The sequence below is a fragment of the Aulonocara stuartgranti genome, assembly GCF_965226115.1.
Source record: "Aulonocara stuartgranti genome assembly, chromosome: 11".
Taxonomy (NCBI): domain Eukaryota; kingdom Metazoa; phylum Chordata; class Actinopteri; order Cichliformes; family Cichlidae; genus Aulonocara; species Aulonocara stuartgranti.
This window is the reverse complement of record NC_138947.1, coordinates 11,314,833-11,332,799: the sequence shown is the minus strand read 5'-3', so window position 1 is coordinate 11,332,799 and position 17,967 is coordinate 11,314,833. Positions and strand designations below refer to the sequence as shown.

Here is a 17,967-nt window from a genome sequence, read left to right as displayed (position 1 = left end):
CCTTTATTAGTCCCACACGTGGGAAATTTGTTTTGTCACAGCAGGAAGTGGACAGTGCAAAAGTTATGAGGCAAAAATTAGAATACAATAAGAATAAATACAGTACACAACTGTACAGAATAGAATAAAATAAAATACTATATACAGTAGAATAAAATAAAATAAATATACAATAAGATAAAAATAGAATACAAATACAAATACTAAATACTAAATACTAAAAATACAACGATGACAGAAAGGATTATTGCACTTAGTATTATTGCATATGTATGGATGTGTGTGCTTGATCAGTTAAAGTCTTTACTATGGAGTCTGACAGCAGTGGGGAGGAAAGACCTGCGAAATCTCTCTGTCCCACACCGTGGGTGCCGCAGTCTCCCACTGAAGGAGCTGCTCAGTGCTGTCACAGTCTGCTGCATGGGGTGGGAGATGTTGTCCATCAGGGATGACAGCTTAGCCGCCGTTCTCCTGTCACTCATCACCTCCACTGGGTCCAGATGGCATCCTAGAACAGAGCTGGCCCTTCGGATCACCCTGTTCAGTCTCTTCCTGTCCCCAGCAGAGATGCTGCCGCCCCAGCAGACCACACCATAAAAGATAGCAGAAGCCACAACAGAGTCATAGAATTTCTTCAGGAGTGGGCCCTCCACTCCAAACGACCTGAGTCTCCGCAGCAGGTACAGCCTGCTCTGCCCTTTCCTGTAGAGGGCGTCTGAGTTATGAGTCCAGTCCAGTCTATTGTTCAGATGAACACCAAGGTACCTGTAGCTGTCCACAGCCTCAATGTCCATACCTTGGATGTTCAGTGGTTGCAGTGGAGAATGCTTGTGCCTGCGGAAGTCTACCACCAGTTCCTTGGTTTTACTGGCGTTGATCTGGAGGTAGTTCAGCTGGCACCAGTCCACAAAGTCTTGGGTCAGACCTCTGTACTCCTTGTCGTCCCCATCAGTGATGAGGCCGACTATTGCAGAGTCATCAGAGAACTTCTGCAGGAAGCACTGGGTGGAATTGTGGGAGAAGTCTGCAGTGTAGATGGTGAAGAGGAACGGAGCCAGAACCGTTCCCTGTGGGGCCCCCGTACTGCAGACGACCCTGTCCGACACACAGCCCTGAGTCCTCACATACTGTGGTCGGTCGGTGAGGTAGTCCAGGATCCAGGTAGTGAGGTGATGGTCCACTCCAGAGTTCACCAGCTTGTCCTTTAGAACCGAGGGAAGAATGGTGTTGAAGGCACTGGAGAAATCAAAGAACATGATTCTCACAGTGCTTCCAGCGGTCTCCAGGTGAGCGAGGGAACGATGTAGGAGGTGAATGACGGCATCATCCGCTCCAATGCCAGGCTGGTAGGCAAACTGAAGTGGGTCCAGTGATGAGCTTATTAGGCGCCGAAGCTGAGCCAGGACCAACCGCTCCAGGGTCTTCATCAGGTGGGATGTCAGAGCCACCGGCCTGTAGCTGTTGAGGTCCTTGGGGCGTGAAGTCTTTGGCACTGGTACAACACAGGAGGTTTTCCAGAGCTGTGGAACTCTTCCCAACCTCAGGCTCAGGTTGAAGAGGTGCTCCATCACCCCACACAGTTGGTCCGCGCAGGACCTGACGACCCTCGAGCCTAACGACCCTAATGTTAGTTTGCCCAGCTATTCTTGTGGGTCTGAAAACGAGGAACAGTGTACAAAAGTGGCTACACTGCAAAAACCCACCTCCTTAATACTAGAAAAATACACTTATTTTTGGTGAAGATTTGCTTAAAACAAGTGAAATTATCTGCCCATGGGGTAAGTGTTTTTTTCTTAATAAGATTTCTTGAAATAAGAACAATATCTAGATTTAAATAAAGCTAAAAATAAGTATTTTACACTCATTCCAGGGAACAAATCAGAACATTGAAACTTAAAATAAGCTTTAACCACTTATTGTAGGCCACAAATAAGATAATAAAGCTAAAAATAAGTCTTTTACACTTATTACAGGCAACAAATTAGAACAATTGAAACTTAAAATAAGCTTTAACCACTGATTGTAGGCCACAAATAAAGATAATAAAGCTAAAAATAAGTCTTTTACACTTATTCCAGGCAACCAATCATGGCTTGAAACCTAAAATAAGCTTTAACCACTTGTTCTAAGTAAAATGTTGAAGAAATTAAATCTGAAAATAGGCATAAAACACTTATTCTAACAAACAAATCAAGGCAAATAATCTAAAAACTAGTACATTAAATCATTTTTAAGAAATTTCTTCTTTTTAAATTTAGCCAAACACTACTTTAAGATTATATTGCTGATTAAGGACAAAACAAAACTGAAACAGAGTAAAAGTGTCCATCTTTATTTGTCCACTTTAACAATAACCTGCAGATAATAAAGATACAATTGAACAGTACAGGTCCAACATTATGAGTTTGTTTAAGTGGTTTCAACATTTCAACAGCCTTAGAGGTTTCGCCATTGCCCCATTAAAATTGACGAGTGACATAGGAAGACCACAAAGATTCAAATTTCTTCCGAATGACACCAAATACCACAAAACTTGTCTGGGTGAGTAAATGAACATTTTCCATTTTAGAAATAAGACCCACATTGAAAAAACAAACAAAAACAAAACAGAAGTGCCCTCTCCTAATCTTATCTGAAATTTACACACTACTTTCCAATAAATGCATGCCATTCTGCCAGGGCTTTTCTGTAAGATGATGTAGTGTCATGCTCATGAATGGCATCCTGGAGAACTTCTGTCTGAATGACAGACAGCAGGGTTGCCACGCATTTGGGGTAAGTCAGATGGAGTGCATAAAAGTATGCCATCACATATATCATAGCCTCACCAATTTTTTCTTTGTCAAATGTTGTAACTGGTAAATTACCAACAGCAATGACACACTTGCAGCCATCGAACATCACTACTGGACATGACAAGCTTCGTTTCTGGAGGACAGCATCTGGATCTTCTGTAGGCTGCAAGACACAAAAGACATGACAGTCAACATCTTATGTTAATTGTATGTTTTTTTGCTGGGAATTGGTCATAACGTTGGAGATGTCATTATCTTGTTCTTTGTTGGTTACACACATTTTATAGTAGTTTTGACTTATGGTTTATCAAGCGACTCCTTATGTGACCACACTCGTGTACATTAAATACGTTATAAATTAATGAAAACAATAAATTATAGATTTAAGTCTTTCGGCTGAAACTGAAAAAGCATTTTTGAGTCATGTTTGACCGAAATATTTTGTTTGCCAAATTTTCTGTAGATCTTTATAAGCAAATTTTATAAAACTTACCTTCAGGACATGTAGAAATGCTTCAGAAGCATTCCCCATCTTTTTTGGTGGATGGGCAGGTGTGGGAAAGAGGGTTGGAAGAGCCTTCATCAGTGCAAGGTGGGCTTCAGCTGGACAAAGCAGAAACAAACCTTCATAAACATAAATTTTAAAGGATGAGAACTTTGTATTCAAATGGTAAAACTTACTTTTGTCCATGGTCATTGGTGGATTCATTGCCTTCTTTGACACACCGTAGAACTCTACCCTGGAGCAGAATTCTTCCCATCTCAGTTTTACTTGACTGATGAACTTGTTGTTGTGGGGATCCAAAATTCTGCGAAGCTCACCCAACGCCTACAATAGGTTTAAAAAAATAAGTAGACAAATAAAATCAAAATAACTTTACTACCACACCAAATATATTTGAAATTAAAGTGATTATTTATTAACTCTTCCAAAAACTTACATGATGCAATTCTTTAAAGCATGGATATGCATCCAAGATGAGGCAAGCTCTGTTCTCCTCTTTCATGGTGTCTGAGTCAATGAAGGATCTTCTGGCTTCAAACTCGAGGTCTAATAGCTGGGACACATCTTCTTGGTTTGGTTTTGCCTTCTTACACATTTCTTGTAATGTTTTGTAATGTCTTGCTTGTATTTGCCGACTATCCTTGTCAGCTAAGATAGAGAGAAGTACAAGAGCATTTTGGTTTTTCATTGTTACTGAAGTAGACTTCCACAAAACATTAGCTACTACTGGCTGTGTGTTGATAACCATTTTACAAAATTACTAGTACTCACATGAAGTGGAGGCATTGTCAGAATTTCTGACAGGTGATAACAGAGTAGATGCACCACTGGAAGAACTGCGATCAGCATCTTCATCATCAGCTTCTTCATCCCTTGGGTAGAGGTCAGTGAGCCTTCTCTTGGGCCGTCCCCTCTCCGGTGTTGGTCCTTGCCTTTTTACTGGGGTTTTCATATTTTGCAGCCTTTTTTGTAACTTGGCATTAATGCTCTCCTGGTGAAAATACATATATATCATGCCCCCTGAACAAAACAAAATGATTTATATATGAGACACAAATACAAGAACTTACGTGTTTTACGCTTGCATCATTATCCTGCAGCATAGGATAATATTCCACAACTTTTTTAGCCATTGCAGTGATTTCGGTCTTAGAGGGGTATCGCTCCATTTGGCCTTGGCTTGCTCTCAAAAGGGACACCATACTTGTGATTGTATTTCTCACCAATCTGCATCTCAGTTCTTTTGACATGACGCATGCCTGTTCCCTGCCGGAGCAGGCCAACTCCAGGTAACTCTTTCGGCATTGCTCCAACTCACTGTCGGTGTACAGAACATATTCCGGAGGACTGGGGAGCTGCAAGGTTTTCAGCTGGCTTGCATTAGCATCAGCAGTTGGAGGGCCTGTTGCAACTACCCTGGGTGAAGAAGTTGTTTCAGGTTTCTGTGGTAGCGGATGGTCTTCCTGGTTTAGGGTGAGAAAATAAAAATGTCAAGTACTGCTAAAATAAAAGCATACTTTCTGGAGATTAGTTGAACTAAATATTTTTTACATAATACCTCAGGATGAATTATTGACCACACATGTTTTCTTCTGAGAAAGTGCTCAGGCCCAGAAAAAAGGTCCCTCAGATCATCACGGGTCAATGTTAAAAGCATGCACTCGTCAATGCTTGCAGCTAACAAAAAGACAAACACCAGTTAAACTGTGCAAGCACATAACTGCACAAACATAACTGTTTTTTTATATATATATATATATATATATATATATATATACACACACATACATACATACACACACAAATATATTATCAAATATAACCTTTAAGGACAGATACTGTTACATCATCCAGCTTCTCCATTGCTCAGTCACCTGCAAGACAAATGTTTACAATTAGTGTTATGTTAAAAACATTTGAAAAGTTGAATCTTAATTGAGTCCCATGAGAATCAAATTGATTCACGTCAAAGAATCGTTTTGATTGTTCAACATTTTTACCCTTTTTAAAGCTATTATAGAAAAGAAATGTCCAGACAGCCCGGCTGAGGTCTGAAAGGGTTATACAATATTGCCCGGTGAACTTTTACTCACCCAGATTTGTGTCATTGAATTTCATCAATAAGATTATGCTGACTAGGGCTGCCAGATCATGCATCCATTGGACGTAAAATGTACAGCTTATTGCACCAGCAGTATCTGCTCTTACATAACGATCATTAGCTTATAGCTTTAAGTGTTTAAGGTATGTGCTAACTAAAAATAAAGGCAAGATGATAGTTTATTACATTTTAAAGAAATTTGCAGATTGCTCATTGCTATCTAAAATATAAAAGGACACCGGAGTATATTCTCCAGCATCTCACACTTCTGATAATCAGTTGTCTGCTTGACGTTTATTCAGCTGTGTAAAAACTATAACTTTAATCTCAGCCAAACCGATTTACTCAGGAACAAATAAAATACTGAAAAAAGCCAAACAATAACATTTTTAAGTTATTTAAGTGACTTATATATCATGTTCACCTGAGTAGTGAAAGACGGCGGTGGTTTTGAAAATGGTTCGCCCGGAGTCCGGTGTTCTCACGGCTCTAGTGAGCGTTAAACCCCGGCTAGCTATCGAGCTAGTGGGTAACAGACGTCTCCGAAAACGTCGGAGCGCTTTTGAAAATATGTGGTGTCTTGATAAACTGTCCAGATATTTGAAGTTTACACGGCTACATTCTCGCCTGAAAATATGTTAAACGTTTATTTTGTGACCTAGAAAGAGTAATAAGAGAAATTTTAAAACTAACTAGCTGCCGCCATTTTTGGAAACTGAGCTAGGCCGCGCTATGAATTCTGGGATACAGCTTCTTCTTCTTCTTCGGGGTTTAACGGCAGCTGGCATCCTTGCACATACAGTGCTGCCATCTTCTGTTTCAATTTTGAATCGATACACAGCGCTACTTGTTTTACCAACCAGCCTGATTCCTGAATAACACTGTTTTGAGCCCACTTTAATAAATCCAATTAATATCAAAATATTAATTTAAACCCACACCTTGTGAGGGAATACAAGCAGCTAGTAAATCAGTCAAAGACAATTGGAAAACCCTGAATGTGGTTAATTAGCTCTCTTGCTAATTGAAAGAAATTCTCAGTGTGCCTATTAACTTAAGTTAATACAAACGGCTAATACTGCCCCTTATAAATAGCATAGCTAGGAATTCTCACAACATTACAGTAGATACTTCACTAAATAATGTTCTCTGAACCACATGCGAGGGCTGCTAAGCTAACGCTAGCATCCGTTAGCATGCTACATTACTCCTTCCCGCGCTCAAATTAAATTTATTATTCTGTCCGCTTGACTTTAAAACAGTGATTAGACTACACACTACTTACATTCGAAAAATTAAAATTGCTTACCTCTCTTTCTTGACGAAGCTTTCTCTCACAGTTTTTCTTTCAATGCTCAGGTGCAGAAGATTCCTGTGACTCCAAATTCAAACGGAGTTGGGTAACAACTAACATGGAACACGAAGGGGGGTGCACATCTCAATTTTTGCTTCTATATACAATTTAGTGGTTTGTACGTTCATAAAACACAGTCAGTATGATAGGTAAATTTCTTCTTCATTGATTTAAAATAAACTCTTATAGGTGTTATTTCATTTTACCTTATTTGTGACCATTTTTTGTTTTTACAGCTCCAGTTTGTAATACCCCCCTCCCCCCATGAACTTGGTATTTCCCAAACTAGCGCGGCAACAGCTCCACACTGCAACATATTTTTTGCTTGACTTTAGTCTAATACAATGGCCTGTTGGAGGTGTGTGATTTGCTTCGTCTTTGTGGCGTTAACATTGAAGTCTCTCTTAAGTCACATTAATACTGCACACAGTCGCAGTCCAGATTTCCGTGTCATTTGTGGAGTCGATGGATGCGCCGAGGATTACCGTGTTTTCAACTCGTTTTACCACCATCTCAGACGCACACATCCACAATACATCTCCACTGGGAACCCGCCTACAGGATGGCTGACAGCTTCATCCGATGCAAATGTATTAGGAGGCGAAAATTTTGGTACAGCCATTTTTGCCGACTATACTGCCGAACCCAGACAAACTGTTAGCAATGGCAATGGCACTGAAGTAGAGCCACCACCACTAGACCCCCCAGTAACATCGGAGGTGTTGGAGGAGGAGCGACAGGAAAGTCAGAACGTGATGGAGCAAGACGCGGCTGAGCTTCAAACACCTCGTCAGAATCAGGTAATGTACTTTATGTGTTTCTGTGTGTACGCGCGCGAATTTTTAATTGTATGTGTGTTGTTTAACCTTAACCAAGCACAGTTACCCCAATTCAGCTTTAGTAAAACCGTAGTAAAGCCTAACTAGAGAAAATGTACTCAGTTCAAGTGAAAATTATAGTTTTAAAGTTATGTGTTTTCTAAGATAAACTACTTGATTAGAATATTTTAATAGGTATGAAGGCCAGTGCTGAATTTCAAATGCATGAATCCGCTGAAATTCAGGCTTGCACAACAATGTAGGCTTAGTTACCATACTTAAACATAATAAATAAACTTATTTACCAGTGTTGTGTACCTGCCTTGGTTGTTGTTAGATGCTCCATGAACCAAGCAGCTTTCAAATTTTTCTTTCAGTTAACTTCAGAGTAGATTCCATAAAGATTGGTTAAGTTTCATTAAATAACTCTTAAATTGTTCATAACATTTGCAGCTTCATTAGCTATCCATTGTAGTATGAATCTTTTAATAGCAAAAATGTACAACAGTTTGGAATATTTCTTTGTTTTGTTTTGCATCTGGTGGAATTTGAAACACATTCTGAGTGAGTCATTTTTCTTACACAATTGTTTTTCTTTTTGTCCTGTAGGGTAAAAGAGAAACTGTTGATCTTGCCAGATGTGCAGCTGCATTTGCTATTGGTGTGCGGGAGCAATGCCACCTATCACAGGTACTGCTTCATCTGATATTATGGGGGTGTCATTGTTAACTTGTTAATAAGTCTGGTTCAATGTAAGGCTGCAACTAATGATTTTTTTTTCATAATCTGTCCACTATCTTTGCAATTAATTGATTGTTTTTCATCGCTGGTTTTATTCAGCTATTACTTTCACCTATATAAGTTATTAAGAACAAATGTACATTACGAAGAAGTTAAGCACAAGAGTTGTGCAGTTCACTGCAATGTATGTAACTCTGGGCACACTCAACAGTTTAAAATAGGCTTAACAGTGTAAAATGTGTTCACTTTTAGGCATAAAAGACAAATGAAGTAGAATTACATACATAAAAAAAAATAAATGAGGCAATCATTTGTTCACTTTTTCTGTTGTAACCTTTCATGCTCCTCCATCTTGCTCGGTGCAATGTGTTTGTGCCACGTGAGTCATGCATGTGGCATGTCATGCAAAACAATGCCAATTATTGGCTGATTTCTTCTTCTACTGCTCCACTGGTAAATTACAACATTCAGTGGCTCATTAATTTGAGCTAAAGAAATAGAGTTGCATTTTGCTTCTGTTATATTTTCTATTTACGCTTTCATGTCTCTGATGTGTTTTTTTTTCCCCCATCAGAGGAGTGTCAACAACATTGTCCTTGGTGTCCAACAGTATCAAACAGCTCTTCTGACGTCCTTGAGGGGAAAAATAAAGACCATCCTTGAAAGGCAACCTGACAGCAATGGACCTTTACAACAAGAAGTTCTTTCAACACTGGACAACTTTCAGGATCCCTTTCCCATATGTGCAGCTTCAAACCTACAGGACCGTGTAACACAGATGCATTTCAACCCTGTCACACCTGAGGAGATCATCATTTCCAATTATGCCTGTAGAGTTAAAAAGGGAGAATCGAGAGTTCTTGCAATCAAAAACAAGTCTTTCTACTACATTCCTTTGATTGAAAGTTTGAAACAGCTTTTATCCAATTCAAGACTATTTGACATGCTCAGTGCTGGACCTCAGAGTTGCCCCAACGCCAGTTTTTTGTATGACATTAATGATGGAATTATTTTCAAAACCCACCCACTGTTTTCAAAGAAGAACTCTGCTTTACAACTGATACTCTATTCTGATGAGATAGAAATGTGTAACCCCCTAGGGTCACGTGCGAGTGTAAATAAACTACTAATGTTTTATTACACCTTAGGCAACATAGACCCTAAGTTTAGATCAAAGTTGGCTTCCATCAGACTTCTCGCAATCGCAAAGTCTAGGGACATAGATGAGTGTGGGGTAGATATAATACTGCGGAGAATCAATGAGGACTTGAAGTTACTGTACGATGGTGTTATGATTAACACTGTCAATGGGGAATTTTATTTAAACGGAGCAGTTGTTGCTGTGTGTGGAGACACTCTTGCCCAGCATGAGCTTGCAGGATTTAAGGAAGGAGTTGGTTTTGCGTATAGCAAATGTCGTCATTGTGAGTGTACTTTTGATGAAATGCAAGAAAATTTCAATGAACATAGTTTCACCAGACGGACATTGGACGGACACATTAGGCAGTGCATTGAAATAGAAAGGGCAACTACCGAATTTTTGAAATCCTCGCTCAAAACGACTTTTGGCATAAATAGACAAAGCAAATTAGTTGATTTCCCAGGTTTTAATCTCATAGAGCAGATGCCACAGGATATTATGCATGTAATTCTTGAAGGAGTGGCACCAATGGAAATTAAGTGTGTGTTGAAATACCTTGTTTTATCTGGAAATTTGGATTTGGACTTGTTTAATTCTGCCATGCAGAACTTTCCTTTTTCATCAGTGGACATACGTGACAAGCCTTCACCAATTAGTATTGCTACTTTAGCTTCAAGTGACAACAGACTCAAACAATCCTCTGGACAAATGCTTATATTGATCAAGATTGTGCCATTCTTATTGTACAGTGTTGTAGAGAAAAATCCCTTTATCCAGTTTATTTTGGATTTAATTGAAATTGTTAAAATACTTTTTGCCCCAGTTGTGTCTTTACAAACTGTGTCCAAACTAAAAAAAATGATAGAAGATCATCTTAAACAATTCAGGCAACTATTCCCAGAAAAAAATGTAATACCAAAGCAACATTACATGCTGCATCTTCCCTCTCAAATTATTGCCCTGGGACCTGTAATACGTCATATGTGCATGAGATTCGAGTCTAAACACAGTTTTTTTTAAACAATGGTCATCCAAATTAAACTTTAAGAATGTGTGCAAGTCTCTTGTAAACCACAATCAGCTGCTGGAGTGTTGCCAAAGTGAAGCAGGAACTGAGCATCCGATATTTGTAAATGAGAAAGAACTAGGTCCTGTATCAGAGGTTGCTAATATGGACCATTTGCAATCAAAGGTTGTAGAGTTTTTGGGGATTGAAGATGCTATACATCATGCCGTTAGAGTAAAGTGGCTTATTTTACATGGAAACAAATACATCTGTGACAGGTCTCTTATACTCATTTCAGCAAATGGTTTAAACCCTATCTTTGGACTTGTAAAAAACATTTTTATTGTTAATAGTGTACTTTATTGTTTTGAATACCAGGTGTATGAAACCTTGGGTTTCAACAAAGACTTTCTTGCCTATGAAATTGCAATTCCCAACCTTGCCCAAGCAACTGAACTGACTGATGTTGAAGACCTACTTGATTTTACGTCATATTACCCAGTCAATTTCAGAAACAGTGTCTATGTTATGACAAAATATAACCTTGAAGATGTCCTTTCTTTAAAAACCTGAAATAAATACCTTCCAATGAGTGACTTTCTTATTTCAAGGAAAAAGGTGAATGTTTCTTATTTTGAGATAATTTTTGTTTTACACTCTATCTAAAAGCTATTTTTGCTTGAAATAAATGTAAAATGGTTCATTTTTAGATATACAGACTAAATAAGGAAAAAAAGTAATATATACTTGAAACAAGTCTAATCATCTAACACATGAGACTGGAAACTAGCTTGTAATGTTCAAAACAAGATGGACAAGATAATCTGGCTAAAATTAAGACAATAAATCTTGTCAAGCTACAAGGAATTTGCAGTGTATAATTCCTGAACAGTTAAATATGTCATTCAAACCTCTTGAAATGACACTGACGTCTGGACTTTGATTTCAAATCTAACGTTGTGGTGCACACAGGGAAATTATATATAAAAAGTCTCATTTAAAAAACCTGACTATATCAACACACTTATAATTAGCACCTGGTCAAATTTGAGCCTTGAATTATAGTTTCACTTCACCCCTGGCTGACGTCTGACTTCCGCAGCTTGCTCTCCTGACAAGTGGGAAAAAGTATTTAAAGCAAAATACAAGATAATTTTTCAGATTTTTGTTAACCCAGTGTATTAAATGGTAAGCTGCATATTCTTGAGTTACTGTGGTGCAGTGAAAATATTTGTGATTATTATTGCTCCTGGTTTCTTTTGAGGGTTTTTTTTTCTACTAAATGAGCTCCATTTCATAAGAACACCAGCAGCTCTGGACCAGAAAATGGGCCCATAGCAATGGAAAATGTGTTTTATTCTAGGCACTGTACATCTAATTGATTTATTTACGCTCAAAAAGCAGCTGCCAAATTCTGCTGAATGTTTCATGTTTTGTCTTCTGTACTCTGCTCTTTGAGGACTTGGCAGCACTATCAGCTTTCTTATCGTTGTCCCTGTTGGCAGAATAAATCAAATTGTTATGAAACAGGATTGGCGCGCCGTTCTGGGATGACCAAAAATAACAGTTCAACTTTGAGGATGATTGTGAGACTCAAAAAATGTTAATGGAAACTGAGTTATATGGTTACACTTGAATGTATTTATGTGTTATCCCTCACACTCATCATTTTTGTTTCTCTTTCTTTTTTGTCAGTGACATGCAAAACCTCTCTCCCTCTCTCACACACACACCTACACACACACACACACACACACACACACACACACACTGACTATCAGAGGCGTTATCTCTGCATTGCAGACTATTAAACATTGATGTGATGTTATTGTAACAGCAGCAATCTGGATCATCCAGGCTGAATGACCCAAAATAAAAACATTTTGGATTGCAACAACACAAAGTCTCTAATAAACAACTGTTTTGTCTGCAGTGAACAATTAGAGCAAGCTTTGCTGGGACCCATTTTGGTGCAAAATAATCTTTTTGGGACGTTATTAATTTTAGAAGCTTTTTTGGGGGGTTGGAACCAGTTTGCATTATTTGAATGAAAATGTAGACAAAACTGTAAAAGATCCAAGAATTACCTGATTACTTAAGATATCTTTATAAATCTCTGTTAAGATAATAAGAAATAAAACAAGAGGAAAGCTGTGTTGTATTTCTTTCTATTTCTTTCTCATTTAATCATCAGAGAGTGATTTCACTTCCATGCACTATAATAAAATGAATTTAAATCAGCTGTCCTGCAACCTGATCCTTTCTTTCTAATACCTAAGTATGTGAAATGTTGCAGTATTTCCCAGATGACATCCTGGTACAGCAAGTTATGAAATGCAACCCACAGAAAGTTAAAATTCTTATGCAGCATAACTTTTTCCCACAGCATTTGTATCCACATTAACGTGTTAATAATATTTGATTCCATATTTGTCACGGTCCCCGTGTCTCTCTGGTTGGCCCACGCTGGCTACAGGTTTTGTTGTTGTTAGTTTTAGTTTTTTGTCTCTCCTCCTCCTCTCTGCCTGGGTGGAGCTCATTACGGGCTCTCACTCTTGGCCCACGCACCCCTGTGGATGGTGTCCACCTGCGGCTGATCTGGCTGATTTCCCCAGCTGCTATTTAAGGCAGTGGCACAGAGCAGCTCACCGCTGGAACGTCGAACCACCTGAGTTCGTGCTCGCGGCATATTCAAAGAAGAATCGCTTACACGTGTTTTATGTTGTGGAACTAACCTTTGATCTTCTGTCTGTAGATTCTGGACCGAATCACCGGACCTGTCCAAGTGGGGCAGTGTGTGGAGTGTTGGAGCGAGTGCGGCTGAAGAGGAGTGCGTGTGTGCGGAGGAGCGGTGGCGGTGACTGAGTGGAAGAGGAAGCGTGTGTGTGGATTCCCCCCCCCTTCTCTCCCTGGAGCCCTGGACCCCCTCCCAACTCACTGTACATATATTTTGCACTAAGGTGATCCCTATTGTAAATAAATCCCCTTTTGTTTCCTTGAAAGAACTGTCTGCGCGTGGGTCCGTTCAGTAGCCATGACAATATTGGGAATAAGAAAAAACATGGGAAAAACATGCACCTCTAGCATGAGATGATGCTTAACTCCAACTTAAGTAACTTTGTAGTCACTTTGTACTTACCCAGGATAAACTACCTGATCACTCCCTTTGTGGTTTATTTTAAGTTGTTTGTGACACCAGGCACACTCTATTGTTTTTACAAGATTAGCAGAATAAAGAGAAAAAATCAAAGAGCCACATCTCAGATTATTTTAGTTATCTCAGGTTATCTCAGATTATTTTAGTCCTCCAATATGGATTTTCATTGATTGAGTTTCAGACAAGGTCTGACGAATGCAGTCCTTTCATTTAAAGCCGCCCAACTCTATCCAGGGCTAATGCTACATTGCTGGAATAACTATTTAAGTTTCCTTCCACAGGTGTCCTGGTGGCTCACGGCTACCGCTGAGGAAAGGCAAAACCTGACAACTTTAAGTCAAAGAAAATGTTTGAATGTCTCCACAGTGGAATTAAGGAATTACTGACTTCCAGGGTTACTGGTAGACAGACAGAAAGGTTGTTTTAATTCCGTTGAGACTTGCCCCCTCTCTCTCTCTTCCTCTCAATATGTGTGTGTCAGCAGCTCACTCAAGCAGGATAATTCAGTTCTCACTCTGCGGATAAGGACTTCTATCCAGCTTTAGTCTGTCACAACATTTGTTCCACATTTAAATTCGGCTGCTGCAGTAGGATGATTGCATATAGATTTGTAGAGAATGGGAGCACAAGTAAGGCAAGAGAGGGGAGAATATAGGGGGAGACAAGGGGCAAAAAGAAAGGAAGAGAGAGGAGAGGAAACTCAAGGGAAGACAGGAGAGGAGAGTGAAGAAGAAGGGGGGACAAAGGAGGAGTGATGGTACAAAGGAGAGAAGACACAAAGGAACAGTGCTACTTTTTCGTGCCAGTAACATTCAGTACAATCAACTGTTGTTTCACCATCCGTCTGGTCCCCATGACAACTGTCCTGGATTCTGATGCAAGCATCTTACACAATAACACACATTTATTATAAATAAGCTGCAAATCAGACATAATGTGTAAAACTGCCAAAAAAGTATGCAAATGTGCTCATTCATTTAAAATCCAGAACATTATCGATATAAACACAGAGCAACAGGTTAACAACTCAAATGCAGGACCCAGTAGGCAGAGTAGTTAAGAAATACCACACTGGTGCTTTTTGTTTATTCTGTCTCAGCTTTGTATGGTGCCAGTGATAGCAAGCATTCCCAATAATGTCCTGCAGTCCAAACCTTTTGTTCACATGTTTTCGGACAATCAGAAGAAAGTTTGCTCAAATGGACAGAGAGAGTACTAAAATGGTTCGTGCTTGAACATAAGTGCTGAACCAAGGCCCAGTATAAGGTAAATAACCATCCATCCATCCATCCATCCATCCATCCATCCACCGACCCACCTTCCTGGCAATCCATTTGAGCTCAGAGTGAGCTGGAAAGGATAGCCAGCATACCCTGGGTCTGCCTTGTTCTTCTCCTGGTAAGACATATCTAAAAAACCTCACCTAGGAGGCATTTATTCAGATACCCAAACCACCTCAACTGGCACTTTCAATGTGGAGTAGCAGCTCTACTCCAAGTCCTCACCCAGGAGCAATTTGGTGATGGGGAAACTGAACCCAACAACAACAACAACAACTCAGAGCTCCTGGAATCACTGGAACACAAAAATCCATTCATCATGGTAGAGTGGTGATTCACAAGAGGTTATTATTTCAGTTACTTAAGTTAAATATTATTTGTAATTATGAATCAAAATGAAAAATGCAAAATGAAAAGTACAACTACTTTAAATCAAATCAAATCAAATCACTTTTATTGTTACATCACATGTGCAGGTACATTGGTACAGCACATGTGAGTGAAATTCTTGTGTGCGAGCTTCACAAGCAACAGAGTTGTGCAAAATACAATAATGTAAACAAGCAAAATACAAGAATGGCTACATCTGAAACTAATAAATATATGTACAATATATAATAGTATATGCATTTCTGGATGTGTATACTAAATATTTTTCTACGTGTGTGTGTGTGTGTGTGTGTGTGTGTACACATATTTTACAAATTAAATAGAGTAAACAATAAATAAAATATATAAAATAAATAAAATAAAATATACAGAGTGAGACATGTGCAAAACAGTGGCATTACTGTACAGTATGGAGTGCATAATGTTAAAGTTCCAGTAGTGAAGCTGAGGTGTCTATGACGTGTTCAGCAGTCTGATGGCCTGATGGAAAAAGCTGTCTCTCAGTCTGCTGGTACGGGACCGGATGCTGCAGAACAATATCTTTAGTACAATATCTAGATTTGCCTGTACTTTTTTCTTTTTTTAACTATTTTTTGGGGGGTTTACCTTAACTATAAACACGATTTAGTGTTAACCACTGATTTGGATTAAAACTTTACCGAAGGTGGGGCTTTGCCTTATTTGAACATCAATCTGACTTCAGATCTGGATCTAGTAAGGACTGGAAGGATTCAGTTTACATTGCAATTCACACTGAAATTGTAGATTTCATATCATATCTTTATATGCTTGTCAAATTGAAATATCCAAAACTGGCATATATTGTCTCGATCTTCTTAAGGTAATATCACAAACTAATACAGATTCAGAAATACTTCTGGATCTTCAAACTCAGTCCATGTATAGTGTTGAGGGAACTTGTCAGCCTTGGTGGAGGTATAAAATATTGCATTGTTGTTGTTTACGGTTTGAATTAGCTGGCAGGTTCAGCAGGTGGAAATATTCTGTTTTGTAAAAGCTCTGGATAATTGCATCCTTTCATTCGGAGAAGCACAGTAGAAGCTTCCTGCTTTCATGTTGAATATGTTCTGACTAAATACATTATAAAGTCACAGATTGTTCATTTGAGAGCCAGAGGCAAAATGTGTTCTGGGTGAGTAAGAATATACATGTTTCTCCCTGTGTTTGGGCTCGTGCGTGTGAATGTGTGTGTCATATGCAAGCACTTACATGGAACTATGTGTACCTTTCCCACATATGTGAGCCTGATGTGTGCATGTTTTGAATTAAACATGTGTCTTTTTTTAAATTAGTAACGCTGTAGGTTATCACCGGCATGTTATTTAAACTGATGACATCATTCTGAGGACCCAGAGGAGTCATCGTCATCAGTGAGTCATTGTAAGAACTTGATCAGTGACATCATCTCTAATCTGTTTAAAATATGTCTGTATGGAAAGTTGGCATGGGTTTGTGGCTGAAGTCGTTCGTCAATCCAAGAAATAATGACTAGAGCAAACAGCTGATTTTAGTTGCCTACTAATGCTGTCATAATATAAGACAAACACATCTTTAACTTTATTTATGCCAGAGGCTTTGGTGGTGTTTTGCCATGTTAAATGAGAGGAAACACCGTTATCACAATACAACAACAACAAAAAGGATATAAAAATCAAGAACTGCAAGTCACCTATTGCCAAAATTTAGCTGCAGTGATTCAGTGTTTGTCTTGGACTGTAATCCAGGTCCATGGAAGTTTACAGTTAGTGCAATATGCTCTCTGTGTGTTGCTTTAATTAAAAAAAATCTGAGCAGTTAGTGGTGTCACTCGATGAGTCATGAGAGCGTCTTGTTCACAAAAATCAAAACTACCATTTTTGAAACCTGGCAACGAGGGAAATGGCTACAAAAACAACGCCATGTTCCACTGAGTCTGATGAAAAGCCACAGACTGAGCAGCAGGTATATCGTCGCCTCGACATCCACCTTTGTTGTGCCGTTTGTGGCGCATACTTATTGCGTCACGGATGCTGGAATGCATTGTTATAACAACAACTACGCACATTAGGTGGTACTCGATTCCAATGGAAAACCAGTTGATTGGAGTCAGGCTGTGGTGAGCCGTGGCGAGTCGATCCAAGTAGGTTCTAATGAAAGGAACTATAGTAACAGAGCCAGCCACTGGTAAATCAAAGAGGAAACGCAGCCGTTATTAGCTGTGACAAAACCACTGCGGTGACAGTGAGGCAGCAGATATTAACTAAAGAAAACATCCAAAACACGACCTCACTAAGCTGTGGCAGGTTTCCTACAGTTTGAGTTTAGAATGAGATGGAGTTCGTGAGCTGCTGTGGAGACACTGTCCTTAGAGAGCCTACGATCATCCAGTTATTAAAGTCACACTGCAGGCTAAGCACAACACATACAACACATATAGTTATAGAATATTCACAACATACTTCATACCGTGTACATTATAACATACCATAATAGACCCATTTCTGTAATATACTCACATATCTATATTATTGCTAATATATATTGTAATATATCTATATCACTAAAGCACTTCTGGATGGATGCAAACTGCATTTCGTTGCCCTGTACCTGTGCATGTGCAATGACAATAAAGTTGAATTCTATTCTATTCTATTCTATATATCATACTCACAACCAGTG

The 17,967-nt window shown here is 39.0% G+C and overlaps 1 protein-coding gene and 1 long non-coding RNA gene across 3 annotated transcripts; one reads left to right on the top strand and one right to left on the bottom strand.

Moving 5' to 3' along the window:
• Window positions 1–2,316: 2,316 nt before the first annotated feature.
• Window positions 2,317–6,797, bottom strand: LOC309717671 (uncharacterized protein). 2 transcript variants are annotated; one of them, XM_082552390.1, is made up of 9 exons: window positions 6,711–6,797; window positions 5,124–5,174; window positions 4,859–4,977; window positions 4,371–4,763; window positions 4,072–4,291; window positions 3,737–3,948; window positions 3,477–3,624; window positions 3,289–3,398; window positions 2,317–2,958 (listed from the first exon to the last, which is right to left on the bottom strand). In XM_082552390.1, exons 2-9 carry the CDS (start codon window positions 5,161–5,163, stop codon window positions 2,647–2,649), a joined length of 1,554 nt encoding a protein of 517 aa, XP_082408516.1. In that variant the 5' UTR covers window positions 5,164–5,174; window positions 6,711–6,797; the 3' UTR covers window positions 2,317–2,646. The 2 variants fall into 2 exon arrangements, with proteins under 2 accessions (XP_082408516.1, XP_082408517.1); XM_082552391.1 differs by lacking the exon at window positions 6,711–6,797 and adding an exon at window positions 5,826–5,900.
• A 669-nt stretch (window positions 6,798–7,466) lies between these two features.
• On the top strand, window positions 7,467–10,479 carry LOC309717672. Its single transcript, XR_014279787.1, has 3 exons — window positions 7,467–7,555; window positions 8,183–8,263; window positions 8,889–10,479. It is a non-coding gene; the product is annotated as an uncharacterized lncRNA (long non-coding RNA).
• Window positions 10,480–17,967: the final 7,488 nt, after the last annotated feature.